Source organism: Patiria miniata, unplaced genomic scaffold (assembly GCF_015706575.1).
Source record: "Patiria miniata isolate m_02_andy unplaced genomic scaffold, ASM1570657v1 HiC_scaffold_18, whole genome shotgun sequence".
Lineage (NCBI taxonomy): Eukaryota > Metazoa > Echinodermata > Asteroidea > Valvatida > Asterinidae > Patiria > Patiria miniata.
The window spans coordinates 15196572-15222386 of record NW_024037056.1 but is presented as its reverse complement, the minus strand read 5'-3'; the positions used below and the strand labels follow the sequence as shown (position 1 = coordinate 15222386).

Here is a 25815-nt window from a genome sequence, read left to right as displayed (position 1 = left end):
AGCCAATCTGCCATTGTCGAGCCTGTTCAAGTATTTACAATTGCGCACCGCCGCACAATGGTTGTTGTTCCGAAAGCGGAATGCCGCACTGTGCAAAGTCCAAGTGGATGTCGCTTTATTTGAAAAAAAATATATTTGAGTGCTCTTCTGACAAGGATGACTAGTGTGTTTGCCAGATTGCTGTAGTATTTATACTTCTGGCACAAAAAGAAACTTTGTATAATCATCCTTGTTTCAACATTTCTCGGTGAACAAAACAATTGGAAATTTATCTTTTGTCACAGAAACTTTCCGGTTCAAATTTGATACATGTACCTCACTTGTAACACTGTGTAAGAAATAACGAGAGCGCAAGCGCTGAAGCTCCTGAAAATCCCAGAACTAAAAGTTGCACTTGGCGAGATTTTCAATGGGCATTGCAACACACAATTGAATGCGGGGCCTGCATCATTGCATTTAATTGTGTGTTGCAACGCCCACTGAAAATCTCGCCAAGTGCAACTTTTAGTTTTGGGGTATCAGGAGCTTCAGCGCTTGCACTCTCGTTATTTCTTACACAGTGTTTCAAGTGAGGTATCAAAATTGAAACGGAAAGTTTCCTCGACAAAACGTACCGGTATATGTCAGATTTTTTGTTCACCGAGAAATTATGTCCAAACAAGGATGATTATGAAAACTTCTTAAGTAGTAAACTTCTTTTTTGTGCCAGGTGTATGTGTATGTTATTAATCCAAACCCTCCTCAATCCTCCAAAATACTTTTTGCAAAATGGAGGGTTTTGCAGGATTGAGGCTGTGTATGCCAAAGTGTGTGACTGATTTCGAAGGATGCACTGTTTTCAAGGTCTTTGGTTGGACCTTGTGTCATTTATGCTCAGCCGTTCATAAATTTAGGCTATATACTTGAAATCCTCCGCACTGCTCCAGGATGTCACTGGCTCTGCCTCAACATATTGACAGTGATTGCTGGAGGATTTTGCAGGATTGAGGCAGTGGTCACCTGCCAAGGACCAGATTCAAGAAATGGAGGATTTTGGAGGATTGAGCCTGTATGCTTTTTTACATGGAGGCAGTTGGAAGATTTTACAGGATTGAGGTTACATCCTAGCAAAAATGCCTAGGGAGCTAGGGTAAAGAGCATTTTTCCTAAAATTTGTCAAATATTTTTTTTAATTCTCCAAATGACCACATTTCTTTGTTCAGCAGATTATTACAAAAAGTTGTTATTATATTAAAATTAATTCATCTAACATACAATACCAACCCTCTCTTTATCCCCCCCCCCCCCCGGCTTTTCCCCTACAACCCCCCCCCCCCCCCAGCCCTTTACTGAACTGATCCAAAAATAGTCAAACGCACCGAAACTGGTAAACACCACTATCATATTGCAGGGGGGGGGGGGGGGGGCAAATTGCCAGACTATTTAAAGCATGTAATATAACTGTTCCTACAATGGCAATCACGTCGTTGGCGATGTCTACGGCGAAAATGAAGATAAAAGAAAACAGGGACGAGTTTTTTATTTGAAATTGTGCCAAGGGAGATGCAGACGAGAATGTAATGTAAACGATACCCGTCAAAGTAGCGTCATGTATCTCTCACTTGTGTACACAGTGGATGCATTTTCAGTTTGGTTTTTTTTTTTAATTCTAGTTCATTTTTTTTTCTGAGGGCAATCATCAATCATGATTAGGCAAGTCAGAAATAAATGGTTAAAGTTATGTTTTGGTTTTTTTACCGGTAGGGTGCGAGCCATCTTAAATCGTTATATTTCCAGTAGACTTGCATACAAAAATGCGAGGCAATTTTCACGCTTTAAGTAACAGTAGCGTACAACATTTGCAAACATCAAAAACAAAACTTACATATTGTTATGTAATACTTTACTTGACGGTAAGTGTAAATAGTCTCAAGCATCCTTTGAAATCATGGCACCTACTATTGTTTTCAAAAAAAGTGGAATTTTGTATCAATTTCCAATGATGGTCGGCTGACCAACCTGGGGAAAAAAACCCTCAAAAACTGCCCCAAATTTACAAAATTAAGTTAGTCCACATTTTGTTTGCAATGGTTCCCCGACATGACAACCCCCTGACTTCCATGAATTGCTTTGTTCCGTCTAATTTGGGTCAGGGAACCAGACTACAAGAGCAGCATTTTTTTCATGGTTTCTACAGCATCTATGAACACAAAACTTTAAACAGGTCGGTGTAACAATATTCGCTATAAAATACTGACCCCTGAATCTGTCCATTTCTAAAAATTACGGCAAAAACAAATGTTGCACCGACATTGCTTTTCCAATTCAAATGAAACAAATTTGTATGGATACAAATATATTTTCATCAAAATCGCTCACTTTAACCACTTTTATCAAAACTGACAACTTGTACTCAGCGCAAAGTGGTGATTGTAAATTTTGACGTGATTGCAGATTTGCCATCTACATATGTACAAAGTGCGCCCTGTGTTGTGGAAAGCACGCCCCCTACAGTTTGCGCCCAGCAAACTATCACACCTTTTGACTGCCATTTTACCCAGCTGCTACATTTACATCGTTTTCACTCTACGGAAAACACTGCCTGAACTAAAATAGAAAAAGTTTATTGGTTGGTCAGCATTTGCCTAGATGATGTTCTCTGTGAGATTGTTCCAAAGTCCTCGTTGTTAAATGTAATCCCCCACCCCTTTAAAATGGAACTCTACCCCAGTCGGTGTTCGCAATGACTCCCAACGATCATGTCTCCGAGCTGACCGTAACCGGCGACGGTGGAACCCGATGCGGCCGCGAGGCCCCTCAATTGATTTTTAACCGGTGGCTTGCGTCTCGGCCGGTAACCCGCACTGCTGACATGGCCCGGAGGCGGGCATCCGGTGAAACCATTCACGCTTAAAGGAATGCTTGTGTTTCTTTCAAATTGCTGGGTCCATTTGTTGCCTGGATTTTTTTATGTTTTTACTAAATTTTTACAAACTTTTTTTGCAAAACAATTTTATAAAGTATGCTCCTGCCTCCCACAAAAATTGTTCGGGGGCGGGCATACGATGAAACCATTCACGCTTAAACTTACAGGAATGCTGGTGGTTTTTTTATTTTTTTTTTTTTATTTTTAGGTCCATTTGTTGCCTGGATTGTTTATTTTTTACTATTACAAAATTTCTTTGCAAAACAATTGTTTAAGTTTACTCCCACCCCCGCCCCTTTCCTTCAATTACTGTCAACAGCTGTTACAAAAACTTTCATTAACCCTAACTCCCTAAACATTTTTGCTAGGATGCAACCTCAATCCTGCAAAATCCTCCGTTTGCCTCTCTGTAAAAATGGTATGTCAGCCTCAATCCTGCAAAATCCTCCGTTATTTCTTGAAAATGGTCCTTGGAGGGGTGACCACTGCCTCAATCCTGCAAAATCCTCCAGCAATCACTGTCAATATGTTGAGGCAGAGCCAGTGACATCCTGGAGCAGTGCGGAGGATTTCAAGTATAATCTAGGCCTAAATGTATGCACGGCTGAGAACAAACAACACAAGGTCCGGCCAAAGACCTTGACACAGTGCATCCTACAAAATCAGCCACACATTTTTGCCACATAGCCTCAATCCTGCAAAATCCTCCATTTTGTAAAGAGGATTTTGGAGGATTTGGGAAGGTAAGAGTTATATTGCGCGAAGATTTTTCTTTCTAAAACTTTCCAATTACCATTTTAAATGTTTATGAGTGACCTTCCCCATCTCTAAACAAAACAAAAAAAGCCCAAGACTTTTTTTTTTCATTTTGTCCTAAAAAAAATATTTTGGGGGGGTTAATATTTCAGCAATAGACTTCTGCATAGGGCTCCTCCAACACGTAGGGACAGACCCACGTGTTCACACGAGTAGGGCCATGAATAAAAAAAAAAGTGTTTGCAAAACTGAAGAAACCAACTTTCAGAAGGCACATTCTGGATAAGAAAACAAATGAGACTAAGTGAGAGAAAGTCGTTCCAGCTTTGTAATTGCATCTTACCTTAAATTTCTTCAAGTAACCACACTTGACGATGTCCGTCCCGTCTCCGGGCCCGGGGATGTTCTCCTTCTGAGACGACATGGTGGCTACCAGTGGGAACCGTCTAAATGCCGAGTACCAGCCAAATTCCAGTCCCCTGTTTGTATCGCTGGATAACTGTGTCTTCAGGGGGTTGTTTATGCCGCCATATTCGTGTTATGATCTGGGATTGAGAGCGAACGGAGCGCAGATCCAGCTACGGTAGTTGTGACATTCTTGATTGCTTTTTCTGTAGTTTCTTCAGTGTGAGATACCTGTAAAAATATGGACAACATCACAGTAAATTTGTGTTCAACCCACAAGCACCTGCACTGCATTGTAATAATACAACGCCTGAATAAATCCCGGTCATCGGATTGGTAGATCGTTGATCACATGTCATTGAATTATTCGTCCCAATGCACGGCCCGGCCGCACCGCAAAAACTGAAGTTCTATTCCATGGTAAAAAGAAGTGCCATTGCACGGTGACACGATTGGTGGATCTGACCACTCAGATGATGAGGATTTATTCAGGTGTTGTATTAAAAGGGAATAGGCCTATACATCATTTGCTTTTGCTGTAATTTTCAGAAATGGATGGAATTGGGGGGTTGGAAATATATAGCAAATATAGTTACACTGACTTTTTTGAGGTTTTGGGTTCGAAAATGCTATAAAAACCAAGAAAAACAATCATTTTCCTGTAGTCTGGTTCCCTGACTCCACATAAGAAGAAACAGAGCAGTTTACATACATTGGGGAATTGTATGGTCAGGGAACCAGTCTAGCTGGCGTGTACCCGTTCATAGGTGTGTAATCGATTGCAAACAAGTGCGATGGTCAATTGGGGCCAGTGTTTGAAAAAAAGCCAGTTTTTTTTCCAACGCTGGTCGGCCGACCAGCGTTGGAAATTGATACAAAAATACCACTTTTCTTGAAAATGACTTCACACTAGGTGCCATAATTTTACAGGATGCTTTACACTGTCATTCACTAACAGTCCAGCAAGGTATTTCAAAATGATTTGGTAGTTTTATTTTTTGATGTTTGCAAATGTTGTATTTTCCCTTTAACAATTAATGAATGTTTCACATTTGTACTATGGAAAATATAATTTCATGAGGTGGCAGATGGAATGAGCGCAGAACGCACCAGTTAAAAATTGCGTGTGGCGATTGATAGGGAGTGTTTTACAGTAACTATTTTATATACCTGTCAAAGGCTTTAACCTGGTAAAAGGATAGAATCAATGAACCGCTGTCGAGTCGTCAAAAAAGTTACCGTCTTCAAAAAGTGGCACCTGGCAATAAAAGTGCCGCAATTTTACGATAAAATAACCTAAAAGTCATGTATGTACATGAATATTCTTGCATAGTTTCTTGTTTTTGAATATTCAAACCGGCAAAAAGTTATCCGAATATTAGATTGATGATCGAATATTCGAATATTCGGGACAGCCCTTAAAAAAAATGTGCAATATGTAAAAAGGGTGGAGAATGCAACACTATGAAAAGCAACTTGTTATACAATGTAACAAAAATTGTAACAAAGAGTATAAACATGTATACATTTGTATACATACATTTGTATACAAAATTGTACAAAACAACTCCCTATAGATGTAGAAATGTGCACAGTACTGTACAGTTGTACAATTTTCAATATGCACCTGTTTTATTGTGAAAGTAAACATTCCGATCTGCCAGGCTGCGCTTCTAAGAGTGGCTTGAAATTTAAAATGTATCAAAACAAGTTTCTGCAAGCGTTTAGCTAGATCGCAGTCGTTCGGTGGAAAATTGCGGATAGTGAAAGTAAAATTCCACTCTGTCGTCAAAGCAACAGGGAGTGACTGTGTTTCAGAGGAATTTTTTGTTTCAATCAAAACAAAAAAAACGGAGAATTGAGACAAAGAGCAGTAGGGCTGTTCCGAATAAACCGAATATTCGATCATCAACCGAATATTCGATCATCAACCGAATGATTGATCATCAACCAAATATTCGATCATCAACTGAATATTCAATCATCAACCGAATATTCGATCATCAACTGAATATTCGATCATCAACTGAATATGCGATCATCAACCGAATATTCGATCATCAACCGAATATTCAATCATCAACCGAATATTCAATCATCAACTGAATATTTGATCATAAACTGAATATTTGATCATCAACCGAATATGCTATCATCAACCAAATATTTATTTGATCATCAACCAAATATTCAATCATCAACCGAATACTCGATCATCAACTGAATATGCAATCATCAACCGAATATGCGATCAACTGAATATTTGATCATCAACCGAATATTCGATCGTCAACCGAATATTCGATCGTCAACCAAATATTCGATCTTCAACCGAATATTCGATCGTCAACCGAATATTGGATCATCAACCGAATATTCGATTATCAAATAGAATATTCGATCATCAACCGAATATTCGATCATCAACCGAATATTCGATCATCAACCGAATATTCGATCATCAACCGAATATTCGATCATCAACCAAATATTCGATCATCAACTGAATATTCGATTATCAAAATGAATATTCAATCATCAACCGAATATTCGATCATCAACCGAATATTCGATCATCAACCGAATATTCGATCATCAACCGAATATTCGATCATCAACCGAATATTCGATCATCAACCAAATATTCGATCATCAACTGAATATTCGATTATCAAAATGAATATTCAATCATCAACCGAATATTCGATCATCAACCGAATATTCGATCATCAACCGAATATTCGATCATCAACCGAATATTCAAAAAGATTTTTAACCCTAACCTTCCCAAATCCTCCAAAATCCTCTTTGCAAAATGGGGGATTTTGAAGGATTGAGGCTACATTTTTGTACATGTACACAGACAATTCCACAGAACTGAAACAAAATTCAAAAAAATCCAAATGCCACGAATGAAACATGCATATCATTTTGAAGCTTATCATCTGCACTTCATGGAACTATAATTTATTTCTCACAATGTTCAACCGTTCAGCTGTTACTTTTAACTAAAAAAAAATATTTATAAGTAGGGCCTACACAAAAAATTAATTTGTCGGAGTATGTCCGTCACCATGGTGTTTCGCGTTGATGTCTACAACAGCAAAAATGTTGGATGGACAATTTCTTTTTTAGGACAACTACCTGACCGATATGTTTAAATTGATCAGAATAAAATCCAGTCCACTTTGTGGTTACAACTGTATTATTATTACATGTATGCACACTGTTGATACGTCCAAAACGTCTGAAACCGTGGAACGGCCCACATGCGGACATGTGTACACGCAATCTATTTATTCAGCTGGGTTAGCGAAAGCATTAAACTTCAATCAACCAAATACATATATTCCTTACCTTCAAATGGATTGCTCTGATCAATATATCTAACCAATAAAGACTAGAAGCAAAAAAACTAAACCCCAAAGCAAAACAAACAGTTGTCCTGGGCATGCAGTTTTAAATATTACCTTGTGAGTACGCAAGGTACTTAAAGGGGATTAGAGGTACGGCCTGGAATCCCGGAAAATGTCATGTTTTAGATTGTTTTCCTTTCAGCCTGACCTTTGAAGTACCGACCGATAGGATAAGTATTAATCCTTTTTCAAAAGTCTGGTTGAAAGGATTAGTCTTACCGTTCCCGAGAAATGACGAACACAAACCTGGTTGTTTACATCGGACGCAGCAGACATCGGCGGGACCAAGACCGAGACCGGTAGTTTCGAGACCAAGACTGAGACCAGCCCCTTCAAGGCGGACCGAGACCGAGACCGATATGGTCCGAGACCAAGACCAAGACCGCGTAACTGACAATAATCTAAATAAAAAACATAACACATAATTACAGTTGTATGTTGTAACCTTTTTATTCACTAAGATTACAGAAATTGTTTTGACCAGTGGCAGTGTGGAAAAATTGCCAAAAATTGACTCAAGACCAGCCAAAATATTGAGACCAAAGGGGACCGAGACCGAGACCAAGACCGAGACCACAGCTCCCAAGACCGAAGACCGAGACCAGCAAAAAGTGGTCTCGAGACCAGTCTTGAGACCGGTCCGACAACACTGATAATTTGAAGCCGTGTCTATTCAATGTATCGTACACATTGTGTGCGTGTCACATAATACATATAGCACCAATATGAACCACTGTGTGGCAGGATTCACAAAGTTTCTACCGGTACATGTAGCACTCAACAGCTCGATTTTTGAGAGTCAACATTTTGACCCCTGAAATTTGTTTTCTCATCATTCTTGCAAGAATTAAACAAAAACGACCAGTTTTAAAAGGATGGTCGGTGGACGTACATTTTGTACATTTTGTAATACTTCAATTTACACATAAATTTTTCAGGGATTTTAGGCCGTAGGCCTAATGCCCCTTTAAAAGGCAACGTTCTGCTTCATTTAGGTCATTACATTGTAATTACAATGTAAATAAATTCCCAATATGTAAACCTTAAATGCGAGACACATTTTTTTTTGTACTACAGTGAGGTGGACCCTATTTTGATAAAAATGATTTGATAGTTTTTTTTTTATTCTCCCAGAGTGATACCGGGTAATTTTTGCAATTCTCAACTGCAAAATATTTATTTTCCATTTGGCACAGCGAGGTGGAACCTGTTTTTGATAAAAAGGTACTTGGTTTTTTTTTTATTCTCCCAGGAGTGGTGAGACTCTACAAGGCAGCCAAAATGGAAATCATTAATTTGTAGTTCAAGGCCACACAGGATGGGTTTCGCAGACGCTTGCACTGCTGCTACTTGTATGCTGATGGTAAAAAGATCCCGTCTGTAGGCAAATGTGTAAATAAGTGTATTGTGGCTATGTGTACTGTGTGTTGCGACATTTTAGGCCAGGCACAAAAAAAATGGTTTCTCGACATGGACTGCTTCTTTTTATCCCATCCGCCTCCTCGGGTTTTTTTTAATCATAATTTGCAATCTTTTGCAAATATACTGTCAATTTTAGGCCTGGGAGAGAAGTGGATTTTTGTACTCGAGCACTCACGAGTAGTCGAGTACTCACGAGTTGTTTACTAAATTCCCATAAATACAGAAAATACGGCATCAACATTACTGAGAAGAAAATTATTATGAATTTATAAACAGCATGGAAGACATACCACACTCTTCAGCACTGAGATATTCCACCGGGTTGGGGAACAATGTGTGACATATGACCATATTAAGAATGAATGAATGAATGCCTTGCTAGCAGTTGCTCTACGTAATATTTGTTGTTGGGTGTTTCACAACTGCAGAAAGTTTGAAATGATTTCAATGTATTTTGCCAAAAATATGAGCAAAAAATGTCATTTTGGATGTAACATTGACACCGTCTCAGTGTTATGTCCAAATGTGACATTTGTACATTGTACCTTTTTTTTTAAATTTCTGCGAAACATCACCCAAATTCACTTTGCGTACTTCTTACTATACATGCAACACAATAAGAAAAGCTTTTGTTACGGTAGTCAGGTATCAAATGGAGCAGAAATGATAACTTGGTTGTGTGGATGTAACACTGACACGGTGTAAAACCCAATGTCACACTTCCATTGAGTGATTTTTACACCGTTACATCCACACTTGAGGTATTGTTTCTGCTATATTTGAACCCTGACTATACCAAAACAAAAGCTTTTCTTGGTGCTTAGGTGTCCAGTTGTAAATATGCAATGTCAGTTTGGGTAATATTTTACATACATGTACGTGTAAAAAATGGCAAAAAAGAATATTTGGATGTAACATTGACACGGTGTCAATGTTACATCCGAATTAATACGTTTTTGCTCATATTTTTGTCAGAGTACTTTCAAATGATTTCAAACTTTCTCAAGTATTGAAACACCTTAAGACAAATATTATGTTGAGCAATTGTTAAGAATGCATTGATACTTTTAATAATATAACCAAATATATGGATGTAACATGCACTGCTTCCAAACCCGGTGGAATGACCCTAGATGCAAAAGTTAGGCTCATTTTACTTGAAAATTTATTGTTGAGAATGCTAGTGGAACCCCAAGGAAACAGATGGAGGTAGTGATTCCTTTATTACTGGGGGAGGTTACGACAAAAGAAGAGTTTGGCGCAGAGTTGTTACTTTCTTGTAAGTCAGCACTTGTCATAGAAAGTTGCTACTCGTGAGTACCTTCTTCTACTCACGCCAGGACGAGTACTCGAGTAGATGAAAAACCACGAGTAGAATTAGTAGCAAACACTACTCACGAGTAGGCCTACTCAAGTGCTCGGTTACTCGCCCAGCACTACATGTAGTCTTGTCTTTCATATTTGTTTCCAACAAAACTGTAGCTATGTAGAAAGGGTTATGGCTCCTGTGGACACAATTTTCTATGATCAGCAAAAAAATGGCAAAAAAATCCATCTGCAGTCTTGAAAAATCTGCCATCTTAGGAGCAAAAAAAATGGCTACCTCCTTCATTTTTTTTCAAAAAGCCGGGACAAGAATTAAAAAAAAAAATTTACCTGGCATTATTGTCATTTTACATTTGTCCAAATACAAGCACAAATGGTTATTCTATTTTTGCACATTAGTTAGAACTTATAGAAGTCTTTTTAACCTCTAAAAAAATCCGCAGTCATTTCGGACAAACTTTCTCTAAATTCCCCCTCAAATTTACGTATCATGTGGCTCTTAATGCAGAGGAAGCCCAGTACATGGCCCTACACTACATGATCGCCCATTTATTGGGCCAGACGATTTCTAGCAATCATCACGTTCTTGGAAAGTGGGGAGTAATTGCAGAATACCCCGCCACGCGGAAATTACCCCCTTAAAATCAACGAAGTGGCTATCGTTACGGCAGTCATTGTTTAGCGCCCTCTACGATACTTTTTTGATACGCACGCAGGTATATAATTATTTGTTTCCCCACGTTTTAGCGAGCAGTGCGACAGCTCAGTCGATAGAGGGTAGGATTTTGCACCGCGAGGTTGCGGGTTCGCATCTCAGTTTTGCACTCGAATTTTGTTCCTTTTCTAACCTGAGGCTTTGGAGGATTTTTTTTTAAAGGGAAATAAAGTCCGAATTTCATAACGTTCAATTTCACTTTTTTCCTTCTAATTTTATATTTTCTTCTCATGTTTTTATAAAAGTTGCAGTCTACCGTAACGATAGAAAATGGGAAATGCGTTACGGCTGCCGTAACAATAGCCACTGCGTAAAATAAATGGCTACGCAGTCGGAAAATGTTGCAGAAATGTCCAAAGTACATGTAGATGTCGGGAAGTGAATACGCAGATACAATATACGGGGTGGATTTGAGCGGTGGAGGGTCTAAAGAGGGCGCTATTTCCCTGTTATAAGAAATGCGGCCAGCAGGGACAACTTGAATTGAATGGGGAGCAGGGGTAAGGTTAAATAAATCTAAGTCCAAAGTAGGTGCCGGGAAGTGGATACGCGGATACGGCGATACGGGGTGGACTTTATTTTTAGCGGAGGAAAATATTTTTGAGAACGAGGCATCAATATCCATGTTGGAAAATAACGAAGGCAGAGACAACGTGAGTTGAATGGGGAGCAGGGAAAACTGTCCAAGTCCAAAGTCAAAGTACATGTAGGTGCCGGGAAGTGGATACGCGGATACGGGGTGGACTTTAGCGGACACGCACGCGTGTTGTTTTGGTTGAGCATCCAAGCGTGACTCCGTATCCGCGTATCCGGATACAAGGTGGGATAGGTGAGTGGCGGGGTATTCTGCAATTGTGCCGAAATTGGAGTTATTGAGTTATAAAATGTGTAGGCCCCCTAGCATTTAAATTAAAAAAATCAACAATTTTGACTGATTTTTAGGTGTACCATGCAATGATGCATGGAGGAATAACACCATAGGACATTCATCCAAAATTGTAGTACTGTGCAAACATGGCAAATGCGACCAACATTCAACAACCGCAACAAACACATAACAATGCCAAAATAAATATAACTAGTCATCATCATATTGCATAGGTCTCTATTTATAATGTAAATGATAGGCCAAGGCCTACTTAATTTTTGAATGACTTGTCACACATCGTCAGTCAAGCGTTCAATCGAGCCCCGCATTGCGCAAGCAAACACATTTAATCTACTCAACAACCAACGCTTAGCGCTTACGTGAAAAACACATCAATAAAATCATGAAATGGATGAAATTACTGAAAAACAATTTCGGTTCGGAATACTCACCGATAATGGCCGTAAAACAACGCTGGAATTCACCGCAAGCAGCTCGTGTGCTGCTGAAGAATTTGAAGATGACAACTCCTAGCTTTCCTGTCGCGAAAACAGGGGAGTTATGTCAAGACGTCCGGTAAATAATGGGGAATTTTCCGCTAATTTTAAGAGCAGATCGTCCACAGAAGCATGTTCAGCCAGCTGCAGGCAGCTCAGGTTTTACGCGACTTTGCTACTTGGACGGCTCGTTTAAGCGCCCAATTAATGACCGCTATGCTCGTAGGAAATCAAAATCTATCGAAAAACTACGGTCCGCTTTGTAAGTGGGAAATCTACTTTGACGTTCTTTGTAGCACAATTGGGCGCGGAAGCTCCAGCTGTGAACTGTAGGTCAAGGAGGCGTGGCTCAAACGAGACAAACAACTCGCGCCAAAGTGCGCATGCGTGATGCGCGTGTTGACAAGTTAAGTGACACTGCAGGTTGCGCGAAAATAGCACGTGCGCCGACTGTAAAAATGTAAACAAAGTTGTTTACACGCGATGAAATAGGTATTACATTTTTGTAGAAAAAAAACCCCATGTATTCAGTTTTTCAGTTGTTATGTTACAGTTCAAAAATAAATGCAATTAAACCCCATTAAATATTGTTTATTGACTTTTAAAAATTCCTTTAAACGAGACTTCATAAAAAATAAATATACCCTCATACTCCTACTGTTCTACTTAACGCTAAAATGCATGGCACCCTTATTTAAGATTAAAATTGTACCTATGACGATAACAATAATAACTTGTTAAATATTTCTTACAAGTTGCACAATTTGTTTACCTACAATTCGTTAATTGTGCTCATTTTACCAGCATGACCGCTAAAAGGACAGGGCGCCCTCTATTGAAACGTTTCTCGATCTCCACCTTAAAAAAATATATATTATGACAGATGTTGTTTGCACAACCCGTTGTGAGGTCGGTGTTTGTTTTTCCATACTTCGATTAATCTTGCAGTTTGAAACTGATGAATGATTTTACGATTGACGTAACAGCCCCAGAAAAACCAGACAGACCACAGAAAACGTTGTAAATTGTCAAAAGTACGTGTCACCTATCTATATCCGCCAGAAGGTGGCGCTGTCCAACTCAAAGAAGTTTTACTTCGGGGTGCACCTCAGTATAAAAAAAATCCATAGACACTAGTGTTAAATCCCCATACTTAAAAAAATTCTTTTTAAAATACTCAGAACTCTCACAGGTGTTCAGGCTGCACAGAAAAATGGTGATCCACATGCTGTCTTTCATTTTCCTTTTCAATTTTTGGTGGGTTGACAAGTGACTTTTTGGAGAAATTCTCAGCCAAATAAGATCACCCCTAAAACTACTGATATTTTCAGAACTGGAAAAGTAGCCATTTAAAAAAGGATCTCTCCACCACATGGCCTAAAAGCGCCACAAAATGCTCAGAATTCGAAACCTCAAGTCCAGGCCAGAGGTGCAGTGCCATGTGTCTTCAATTCCCCAATTCCATGGCTCTCAGAACTCTCCATAGAATAATTTGAGTGTATAACTTTTATTCATCAGGATTTTTGGCCTATTTACTGGGGTGTACCCTTGATTGGATAACCATACCACTGTGTACTCCAATTCACTGTCTGTGTACAACATCCTGATAATGTGTTTTCGTTTAAGATTGTTGTTTCCGATGTATTAATAGAACAAATCTAGTCCTCGTTTTGTAGCACATTGAGTTTGCAGTATCGTGACATTCAAAAACGATAAGACAAAGACTGCGGTGATTTTAAGTGTAGCCAATGTCAGGAACCGGCCATGTTACTTTCAAAAGTTTAGGCCTATTTAGGCATTACTAGATTACTGGAGTTGTATTTCTCGCTTTTAACACACTACATTGTTTTTGTTTTTAAAAAATCCCATTGTTTAATGATCTCTGTTAACTTTCAAAGCCATTGTGGCATAATATCACGACCAACCAGTGGACGAATTTCAATTGAATGAATCATGAATTTTTTTGAGTTATCGTCCCGCAACAAGTGCGTTTTTTTTTTGTTCAATGAAAGCATTATAATAATATGATCGTAACAATCTAGTGTTTGAAAAGCTAGAAATCCACGTTGACTTCCATTAGGATTGTATTTGTCGCGATTAAAACCCTGTTTTGTTACGGTCATAATAGGTTGATTGTTTGACCTTTTTTATGTAATTAAATCTGTTCATGTTAAACATCATGACAAATGAGTACACGAAAATTCATTTTTATGTAATTACGTGTATTTCTTGAGTTGTTGCCCCAAAACGAGGCCGGTTGTTCTGTATTTTCAAATTGAATATTCAGTGATTTGTCATGATGACTGTGTAATTACATTATGAGATTGAATTTCATGAGAAACCATCAAACAATGAAAAAGAGCACACCCGAAAAAAATAAAGTATTTTAAACGTGAAAAATACAAACCAAATGAACAATGAAAAGTCAAGGTCCATGGGAAAATAATAATACACTCGTTGTTTGAGCAATAACCCGAGCTCACCAGGTCAGGCTATATTAAGTTTTAAGTTCAGCAAGTGATCGGTCTTGATGTCTTACATGAGGAGATTAAATTTCGTGAGATACCGTCAAACAAATTAAAAAAATCTTTCGAGAAAGGGCGTGCTGAATAGAGAAAGACCAATGTGTTGTAATATTTTTTCAATACTTCAGCAGATTTTCCGTAGATTTTGAGTTCAATTTAGGTTTTCTCCGTCTTGACAAAAATTCCGTACGGTGGTGATGACCACTATTTGTGAAGTGCGCCCTCTTTTGAAGGAAAATTTTGTTTGGCTTAAAAAAAATGTCTTAATTATTAGGCCTACTTGGCTACGGCTAAAAATTTAGCAGCATTTTGTGTACAGGTCGTTATAGTACAAAAACGTGGCATTGATAATTGACCAATCAAACTCTTAGTCCAGATTTCGGAATGAAATGACGTCACGCATGCTTAGATATACCAGACGTTCTACCGGAGATGGGCTCCGTGGAGAACGGTTGGTACTCAGACTACGATTTACGTTACTTTCTATTCTCTTATATAACAGTTTAACCTTTCTTTAACTCGTCAGTGTTTTTTTTTTTAACATTCTAGTCGAGGTAAAATTATACCGCACAAAGCGATTGATGTGCAAACTTCTCGTCAACTTCTGTTTTGTCTCATTCGAATCTTTGCTATATAGTCACTTGCGCTGTACTGTACCGATTTGGCTTATTAAAAAAAAAATTGGTCAATAACTGGAAAAATATAAAACTCAGTCCCTCAAAAATTGCCTTCTTTTTATTTGCTGCTACTGCCCATACTTTTCATCTTATTGCAGTATATTTTGCCAAAAACCTCCACTTATTTAATTAAGGTAAATGCCATAAACATTTACATTAAAACCACATGTTGGCCCATGTGTGTATAATCTGCAATCACTGCACACTACATCTCCCAAAACTGCCATTTCTACAACTGTCATTTACAAATAAACTTCATATATTCCCTTACTATTACTTCATTTATTGTACGATAATTATCAATGATCGATATTGCTACAAAGCCATTTGTGAACCTTTAGAATCACTTTATTCTTGAAGTCAGCCCAGTTATTTATCTACCCTAATTGCTTAAAATTATAGGCCAATCTGAGCACGATATCAATTCTATCACGAAGGCCCCCTTCAATGGCGAAAGCATTATAGCTTTGTACACAGTGATCATATCCCCGGATTCGTCTATGCTTTATTGCACTACAAACTCGACGCTTTTTTTTCTACAATGTGTTGCAAATTTAAAGCATTATTTACACTTTTTTTTACATTGGCCCTTTCAAGTTTCTATCAAGGAGAATACAACTCATAAATTAAGAAAAAACTTCGAACCAATTAATTTCCCCGACCAATTTAAAGTAAAATCGGAATATCTCATTATAATATATATATATTAGTGTGCACATTTCATAATTCGACATTTTGAAAAATATAATAAGAATGCAGAAAATAAAGGTTCCCAGATCGACCCGAAACTAAAGTTTTAAACCAAAACATTTGTTTTAAGATAATAACAAAAACAGGTATTCTATTTTTTTAATGATAAACTACACTGTAAAAAGGTTGGGTACACACTGTTGGGCAATGTAACTTACCCAGCATTCCCTCATATTGGGTTGAATTGGGTGAAAACTGTCAAACTATTAGGAAGAATTATCGGATGGCCATTTTGCCCAACTTGTTTACAGTGTACAATGTAGGTGCTTTTATGCACTGCAATTGAGCGAAACGTCGGGTTGTGTTAATAAATCTGGTTCTATCTGCTCAGAACCACAGCTCAATTTGTCTTTAAAATGTTGTATTTTGTAATATTCTTTCTGTAAATTTGGCCAACGAAAAACGCCAAAGACAGTAAACGCCAAGCTCGTTGTTTTTATTCCATGCCGTTGTTGTTGTCGTCCGGAGTGCTAGTGCTAGCGGCGCCATTCCTGCTTCCGTAGCGCTGCTCGCGTTGCAACTCCTCCTCTCGTACAATCGCACGTGGGATGACCAGCACCGGGTCGACGGGAGCCCTCGGCGGCGGGGGCTGCGGCTCGAACGCCGGCGGCTCCGTCTCCAGCAACTGCGCCTCGCGGACCCGGTGCGCCTTGGGGCGGGTGTGCGCGTACAGCTGCTCAACTTCCATCTGCGCTTGTTGCTGCATCATCACGCCCTCCACGTCCCCGTCGGCGTCATCAGCATCAGACACTTCGCTGTCGTCGTCCTTGATGAATTGACCGTCTGGAGTGTCGCTGTCGGTGTCGCTGTCGCTGCCGTACGCGACAGCGTCGATGTACCGCTCCCGCACCAAACCACCAGCCATCATTTCGCTCTCATCCTCGGCACCAGCCATCGGATTGTGGATGATGTTGTAGTCTTCACGGGACGGCTCATACTCGTACTCAAATCTCGGTGCCCTGGGATTACTGATGGACCTGTTGGACTTTGGGTCTGGGAACGACATTCCTGGGGTGATCTTGAGGGGTTTATTCTTATAGACTTGGCGCATGCTCATCTCCACGTCGTACAAACTCTTGGGGAATTTGGGGTTCCGGACAAAATTAGCGGGGGCAGTTCGTCTCCCACCACCCCCACCTCCCCTACCCCCAACGGCCCCAGGACCGGTGCTGTACTTAAGTCCCCCTCCGCTCCCCGCAACACGAAACTCCGCCCCACCCGGACCGCCTCTGGGGCGATAGTCTAGACGGTTGGAAGGGCCATAGCGCCCTCTGTTGGCAGACTGGCGATTGGTCGGTTGTTGAAGAGGGCCTTTGACACGGAAAAGGACCTGGACTGGCGCCTGTCGCCTCTGAAAATTGAGACAAAAGAACGAGAGATGTTTTCCAAAGACGAGGCCTCGGCAGTTTGTCTCTATATGTTGCACTTGGAGGATTTGAATTTGAAATGTTTATTAACTGACTTGTATGACACAAAATGCTTTCATTTTCATTCAATCATTCCTCCAATTATTAGAAAGATATTAAAGGGGCACTGCGTCCTGAAATCCCCGAAAATGTCATGTTTTGGATTGTTTACTTATCCTATTTCAAGCATCTGGTTGAAAGGAAAACAACCTATGTCTTACCGTTCCCGAGAAAAGAAGGGGAAAAAAACGGTTGTTTATCGGACACGACTGAGTACGCATACGTTTTTCCTGTCGTTTTCATTCAATGTACGATACACGTTGTGTGTGTGTCACATAAATAATACAGACAGCACCAAAGCACAAATGTTGTTTCTTAAATGTCTGCAAAGGGCGAACACTTTACGGCCGAAATCACAACTAGCATGAACAGCCCGATTTTGGGGTCGCAAAAGTGGACCCTAAATATTCGTTGACATAACTAGGTTAGGTGTAATTAACACGCGCGAAAATAGCATAAAAACATCCAGTTTTTAAAGGAAGGTTGTGTGGATGTTTATATCTTACTTTTGAATGTTCTTTCCGATTAACATCATTTCGTTCAAAACGCGTTTTGTAACTCAATTTGGCGCCTTCCAGGACGTAGTGTCTCTTTAATGTTTTGAAATATGCAAGTGGAATCATCTGTCTCAAGCAAAAAAATATAAAAAAGTGTTCTGCGTCACAGGCCACCTCTGAAACTGACACAAATTCATTTTCCCTATAGACCGAAGCACAAAAACGTATCAGTAAAAAGAATTGGGGCGCGTATAATATACGGTACGTATTGATGACACTATTATGCTGTGCTAATGAAATATGGATTTTGACGAGTACATGTACAAGAACCAATCAAAATTTCCCACCGATTTCCTGGCGATGTCGACACACACACGCATCAAAAACCACACTCATGTAGTAAAACAAAGATTGACAACTTCACATTCTCACAAACGTACAGCTGTTTTGTTCAAATAAAAATTGGGGAAAAAACAGTTCTCATTTTGACAGATGGTGCTTACTTTTCCTACAATGAAATTTTACCAATACTGGCACACACAATGACTCACAGCGCCAGAACTTTCCGATGACAAAGCATCGTGGAAGCGACCTAACCATGCCAAAACAAGTCCCGGTGACCGCACTGCTTGCGTTAAAAAAAACCTTTTGTAAAATCGTCTTACCTCCATGTTGATCTCCAAGGTTCAATGTCGTCTTACAGCAGAATTTAGACCGACTTGTGCCGTCCCGAAAGTCAGGAAACCGAAATGTTTAAACCACTTTTGTTCCCTCCGCCATTTGTAAAATTTCCTAGACTAAATTCCCGGGAAAGCTGTAGCTGTATGAACTGCTGAACAAATACAGATCTGGCCCATTGAGTGCCGTCGTCTATGACGTACCCCTACATGTCGCAATCTTTTGTAAAGGATATTTTTTTCTCCCATCAAGCAGAAAAAGTTTCCTTTTCAGCAACAAAGCACAGTTGGTTGCATGTCCCGCCACAAATTTGGGTAAGAATTGAAAATCGGTCATGCGTGGCAGGCAAACTAGACGTCCCACGTACAACACGCACCTGGCAAATACCAACGCCAAGGGCACGGCTGGCGAGCAACAATTATTTTTCTCCAACCAGTATGGCCATTATAGTGCATGCATTAGTTGGTAACGGAATGGTTCCCGAACTCGACTCCCCTTAAAAATATATTTCTCCATAGCCATCAAACAGGAATTGAAAAAAGGTGAATTTTGTTTCTTCGATCAGCAGAGGACTTAATTAAACCATGGAGTTATAAAAAGAAAGTTGAGAAGAAAAATTCACTTACGTGGTATGTTCCACGCATGTGTATTTTGGTAAATGACTTAAGTGGGCTGCAGGAAAAAACAATTGCGACCGGGAAATGCAATCCCCCCCCCCCCCTGCTTCACAACAACAGCATTGTCTGTGAAAATAATTTGTTTTCAAAGGAAGAAAAAATGATTTTGCATGGATGGATCTCAGCTTGGGAACAATATACATGTAGTTATGGTACGGTACTGTTGTATATCAGTATAATCAAAACGAATAATTTTGAGGAAAATAATTGTTTCGGGTCCATGTATGGAAAAGCCGGCTGCAATAAAGGCATCGATGAGTTTTGATCTTGGTCACATAGCAAAGTTGTTAGTCTTTTAACAAGGCAATTGATACATGGGCTAGTGTCATCATTTGGACTCCTAGTATCGTTATTTACCTTGACTCTCATCCTCACACGTGACTCAAGCACATTTTTGTAATAAACACGTTTCATTATGTCCTTTCTGTTAGTTTCACTCTCTTCTGCAATTTAACATTTTTGAAATACTTTGCTCTACAACCCGGTAACCATAACACCAAATCCTAAACATCAACTTCTGCTCAATATGTACCCCGCTAGTTGAAATCAATGTCAATATTTGAAGAAAGAAGCCAGTGATTAAAAAAGTTGCAAAGTCACGGTCATATGGCTACATACATAGCGATTAGCACGTATGCGAATGCGCATGCGCGATGCAGCTACACGCGCCCGCTCGCTCGCTCAAATCTGACCTGCGAGCGCGAGACTGTCAGTACGGCGGGTACTGCTGGGAGTGGTAGAAATTACTTCAAATATTTTCCAAAATGGCAAACAAATTGAAGATAGTCCTGTTCCTTGGAACCTGCAGGGAGAACCGCCTGGGCGAACGGGTGGCTAAATTCATGATCAACCAGCTCAAGAAAGATGGCAAACACGACGTAGAATTCATGGGTAAGTGCACGCGGTTTGGCGGGGTGGAGCGTGATTTGGGGACGGGCCGCTGCCGGCGGTTTGCAACGATCGCCGGTAGGGGGTTTGAACAGCACGCGCTCCAACGATGGGACTGGTACGTGGATAAAGCGTACAGCATTCGGTCACTTCGGGAAATTCTTACAATGATATCTCAACGAAGAAGTCCTGGAAAGAATGTAGTATCCAGACGCCACTTCAGCGGTTGTAAGTCTATGGAGAGTCAAGAAATTTGTAAAGTTGTATTTCCTAACAAAATTTGAAATTTGTCATGTCTTTTCAACATTTTTGCAATGACTAACCTTTATTGAGATGATATATGAGGAAAAGCAGTGCCCCACCCCTTTTTTTTAGTTGTCCCCAAATAGTACGTGAGTGCCCCCCCCCCCAATAAGTTATGCCGCGGTACCTGTTCTACTTATTCTTTGACGAAGATAAGTTAAGATTTATCGATATCATTTAACTACATCAGTACATGTAATATGACTACATTATTATTGACAAACTTATCCAGCATGTCACATTATAAATGTCCCTTTTTTCGTTTCAGACGCCGAGGAGTTCAACCTCCCAATCCTGAAGAAAGCCCTGTTCTTTTATAAAGATGAAACGCAGGCTCCGCAGATCTTGCAAGACGCGAAGAAAAAGATCATCGAGGCCGATGGCTACGTGTTCGTCTCGGGGGAATACAATCACTCTATACCGCCTGGCCTCGCCAATATGGTCGACCATTTCCCTACGTCCATTTTCACCTACAAGCCCTCCGCCATTGTATGCTATTCTCCTGGTGAGCCATTTGTACATCTTTGACGAAAAATGTGACACTGATGGAACACCATACTTTTGGTCAACTTTTCAGGGCAGACAGCTACAGCTAGACAAATGTGATGCGATCAAGCTAAATGAGTCGTTTGTCGGGAAAATTGTCATTTTGAGATACAGGCCAAAATAGGGTTACTTTATGTCCCAACTTCCATAGTTATTTAACTAAATATGGTATCAGCATGCGGTATTCACAGCAGTCATGCTGAGATTGTGCTCTTTTCAAATCTGTAATAAAAACTTTTTTTGACCAGGGTCGACAAACGACTCATTTAGCTTGATCGCATCACAAATGGAGAGAAAAAAAATGTGGTATCCCTTAAAGGACATAACAGATGTGAATGGCTTTCCAGATATACAGCTCCCCCTCGATAAACAAATAAAAATAAACAAATTAGCATAGTATTGCCAAAAAAACAAGTTCTCGCCAAAACTTCCAATGTTGCAAAACAAAATTGTTTTGTGGATTTAAAAAAATTCATGTAATTGTTTATTTGTTTGTTTTTGTTAACTTGGTTAGTTGTTTTCTTTACGTTTGTTTGTTGGTTGGTTTTTGTTTTGTTAGTTTGCTTGTTGGTGTTGTTTTGTTTGTTTATAAAATTTCTGTAGCGACATTTAATCCACTTTGCAAAGTATTAAAAAAAATATCTCCTGTGTTTTTCAAAACCTGCACCATCATAAACTGACTGCCGACTGATTCTTCCTTGATTATCTTCCTCTACAAGTAAATGTCTTGTTTGTTTGTTTTTCTTTGGCCAGGTATATACGGAGGAATGCGAGCGGCAATGCAGCTGCGATGTTTCCTTGGCGAGATCGGCTGCCTGCCCGTGTCCAACATCTTCGGCATTCCCAAGTGCCACCAGGCTATCTCGGCCGAGGGCGAAGCGATAGATGACCACATGGAAAAAGGGGCCGCTAAGATCATCGAGCAGCTAGACTGGAACGCAACAGCCATGCGTAACCACCGCCAAGCCGTAGGCGTGCCAAAGTAGATTGCCTTTATCCCATTTGTGCACGGACGTTTGAGGGCGCTATTTGTTCACTAGTTAGAAAGGGGGAGGAACAAATTTGAGCAACTGGACTTGCATGCAAAGGCCATGCCCAATAGGATGTGGCGAATTTCAATAAAAAGTTTGAATTTGAAGTTCTGAATAGGCTAAAAGGTTGTTCTGGCAATACATGCATTTAAGACCTACCACATTGAAAATGTTTTCATCCATAAGGCCAAAAAAAAAAAAATAAGTCGGTCTCTGGTCAGCGCGCACGTCGATTTTAATCATGTGCGTCAATCTTTATTTTTTCAAAATGTTCTGTGGTAGCTCCAACAGCGCCCTCTATTGCCGCACCTCCTCATTTTTTTTTACCAAAGAGCACCAAGGAATGGGAAATTGCACCAAGGCAAATGATCGAAAGTACCAAGGCAAATTATGGAGGACACCAATGTACATGAGGACACCAAAAAAGCAAAATAGTACCCCACCTTGTCTGTACAATCCAAGCTTGAAAGAAAAAAAAAGCAAAAAAAAAAAAGCAAAAAAAAAAAAGCAAAAAAAAAAAAGCCGCGTCGCCGCGTCAATTCCAGATCTTTGGTCTGACCAGAGACCGATTTTTTTTTTTTTTGGCCTAATATTACCTCACATTATCTTGCCTCTATTCAACAAAATTCATAAACAATGTCACGAATTGTTACAAACAAGTTTTGTCAAGTATTTAATGCAGTTTCTTTGTTTTATTTGGACAGTTACTATTTGATACTTACAGTTTTATGGGTGAGTTAGGGGGTTCGTTTTTGGTATTTTTTTGGGGGGGGGGGGGGGACAGACCGACCGACACCCGAGTGACTTGTCGAAGAGCTCTGTTGCCAGAGCTTAAAAAACCACTGTGTGAGTTATTGCAGAGCCTGGTGGTCATCACTTTCAGCTTTAAAGCTGATTTCAGCTTTTTTTGTTTGGGATTTCAGCTTTTTTCCTTCACGTGCTGTGTACAAAAGTATAGGAGATTTCCAAAGTTCAGCTTTTTTTTTTACACCTTTGTCAGCTGTTATCAGCTATTTTTATCAGCGGTCATCATTCACACCCCTGTCTAAAGGGCAACTCCGTAAAGTCCAGTTCTCTGCACTACACAAGGTCGTTAAAGGGAAAATACAACATTTGCAAAAATAAAAAAATAAAACTACCAAATCATTTGGAAATACCTTGCTGGACTGTTAGTGAATGACAGTGTAAAGCATCCTATAAAATCATGGCACCTGGTAAACTGTCATTTTCAAGAAAAGTGGTATTTTTGTATACATCAATTTCCAACGCCGGTCGGCCAACCAGCGTTGGAAAAAACTGTTTTTTTTTTCAAATACTGGCCCCAATTGACCATCGCACTTGTTTGCAATCGATTACACACCTATGAACGGGTACAAGCCAGCTAGACTGGTTCCCTGACCTTACAATTCCCCAATGTATGTAAACTGCTCTGTTTCTTCTTATATGGAGTCAGGGAACCAGACTACAGGAAATTGATTGTTTTTCTTGGTTTTTATAGCATTTTCGAACCCAAAACCTCAAAAAAGTCAGTGTAACTGTATTTGCTATATATTTCCAACCCCCCAATTCCATCCATTTCTGAAAATTACAGCAAAAGCAAATGATGTATTTTCCCTTTAATTGTGGTGGTACCTTAGTTTGGTCTGTAATTGTTTTCTACTCTTTAGATGTCACATCATTAGTGATGTATCACATTCAGTTTTCCAACAGCAGCTCATTAAAGTGTCTGACATGTACACGTCCTAATGTCATTACGGTACCGAGCCCAATCTAATGTATTTTCTGGAACCTCGGAAACCGTAATGAAATTCAGACATACATGTCAGACACTTTAATGAGCTGTCTTGTAATCTTTGATATTAACTTGAAGATAATGGATGAAAACATTTTCCTCGAAACAAGATTTTTGTGCTTACTTATTCAGTATGTACTATGCAACAATATCTGCTCCATCATGATTTTCTTTAATTCAAGGTAATTAATACATTAAGTTAATAACATTAATTAGTCAAACTTGTGAAGAATACTGTCCACAGTTACTTTGTATCGAAAAACAAAAGGAAAACCGAAGAAAAATTGCAGGGAATGAAAGTCGAGTACAAAACCAATAACCAACCAAATGCTGATTCATCATGACTCGGCACTTTTTAATGAAAATTTCAATACGTTTTTTAGTTGGGCAAAGTTTGTTTGTTCAGTGTGGTAGGTCTTAAATATTGACATTCTTTTTAGCCTATTCAGAACTTCAAATTCAAACTTTTTGGAAATTCACTACACCTTACTGTACGCCAAGGCCATGCACAAACCACCGCCAGGCGTAGGCTGTCAGAGTAAATTGCCTGTATCTTGTCTGTGCACAGACGTTTGAGGGCGCCATTTGTTACAAGTTGGAACAGAAATATGGCAAAGGCTATGAGCAATCAGCTGCATTAACAAATATGAAGTAAGATTTAGACTTAGTTTTAGACTAATCTCTAGAGCGTTTTTCCAACTGAGTGAAATTAACATTGTGCGAGTCTGTACGTGGGTGTATTCGTAATTTAACCAATTAAAGCTATAGTCCATCATTTGCAGCCATCCGAAAAGTAACTGGCGTAATTATTGTTGAAAAACAAACTTGGTTGAAAGATAGTGAGGGAACTAAACTCCCTGTGAAATTATTCTTTCTGGGAAGCTGTCATTTTGAAGTAATCAACGAAAGAAGGCATTTCCAACGGTGATTCTTAAGAAGCACCGTAGGAAAATTTAAATTAGTAGTTTGTTTGTTATTCAGCGCAGCACGCACAAGTATTGGAACGATGCACACGCGCGCACGGTTGTTATAATTCGTCGGATCAGTGCGCTACGCCGCGTATAGCTGCAATTACAAAACAATTCAAAACATGATTCAGTAACTTTTGATTTGAAATTGAGATCTTAGAATGCTGTTTTTCTCGGAATGTACAGCTGAAGCTTAGGTTAGTTGCTCATTATCCTTTATTAGATTTTGAACACTTTTGTTGCTTCAAACGAACAAAATGCACTAATTACAAATGATGGACTATAGCTTTAAATTTCATATGTGGTGACGGTGATAGTGATGAACATTTAGTACAGTATATTTTTAACAACAGTCGTATATAATTGTATTTTAAAAAGAAATATGTGTACATGTACTTTATTAGAGTCTGGGTATATTTTTTTGACTTAAAAAGTATTTGTCCAACAGTGCTGTAATGGCTTCAGGAATGGGGACAAAACATTATTCAGGAGAAAGCGCCACCATCGAGATATTTGAACTGATTTTTGTTACTTATTTTAAAGGGAATGTACATCATTGGTTTTTGCTGTAATTTTCAGAAATGAACTATTTGAGGGATTTAAATAATAGATCAAATATTGTTACACTGACATGTTGGAAGTTGTGTGTTCGAAAATGCTGGAAAAACCAAGAAAAACAAAAACGTTCCAGTAGTCTGGTTCCCCGA

The 25815-nt window shown here is 39.4% G+C and overlaps 3 protein-coding genes across 6 annotated transcripts in view; 1 reads left to right on the top strand and 2 right to left on the bottom strand.

The window, feature by feature from the left end:
* LOC119724842 (insulin receptor substrate 1-like) overlaps positions 1–12493 on the bottom strand; it is an 86263-nt gene extending 73770 nt beyond the window's left edge. For 2 of the 4 annotated variants that reach the window (XM_038196103.1, XM_038196104.1), the window contains exons 1-2: positions 12266–12493; positions 4005–4297 (exon numbers count right to left, since the gene is read on the bottom strand). In XM_038196103.1, the coding sequence (XP_038052031.1) occupies positions 4005–4085 (81 nt within the window). In that variant the 5' untranslated portion in view covers positions 4086–4297; positions 12266–12493. The remainder of the gene's footprint in view (positions 1–4004; positions 4298–12265) is intronic. The other 2 variants (XM_038196106.1, XM_038196105.1) reach the window with 1 other exon arrangement.
* Positions 12494–15548: 3055 nt separating this feature from the next.
* Positions 15549–19241, bottom strand: LOC119724841. The gene is made up of 2 exons (XM_038196102.1): positions 18891–19241; positions 15549–17613 (listed from the first exon to the last, which is right to left on the bottom strand). Exons 1-2 carry the CDS (start codon positions 18894–18896, stop codon positions 16699–16701), a joined length of 921 nt encoding a protein of 306 aa, XP_038052030.1. The 5' UTR covers positions 18897–19241; the 3' UTR covers positions 15549–16698.
* A 1036-nt stretch (positions 19242–20277) lies between these two features.
* Positions 20278–22562, top strand: LOC119724840 (quinone reductase-like). The gene is made up of 3 exons (XM_038196101.1): positions 20278–20471; positions 21040–21276; positions 22071–22562. Exons 1-3 carry the CDS (start codon positions 20345–20347, stop codon positions 22301–22303), a joined length of 597 nt encoding a protein of 198 aa, XP_038052029.1. The 5' UTR covers positions 20278–20344; the 3' UTR covers positions 22304–22562.
* Positions 22563–25815: the final 3253 nt, after the last annotated feature.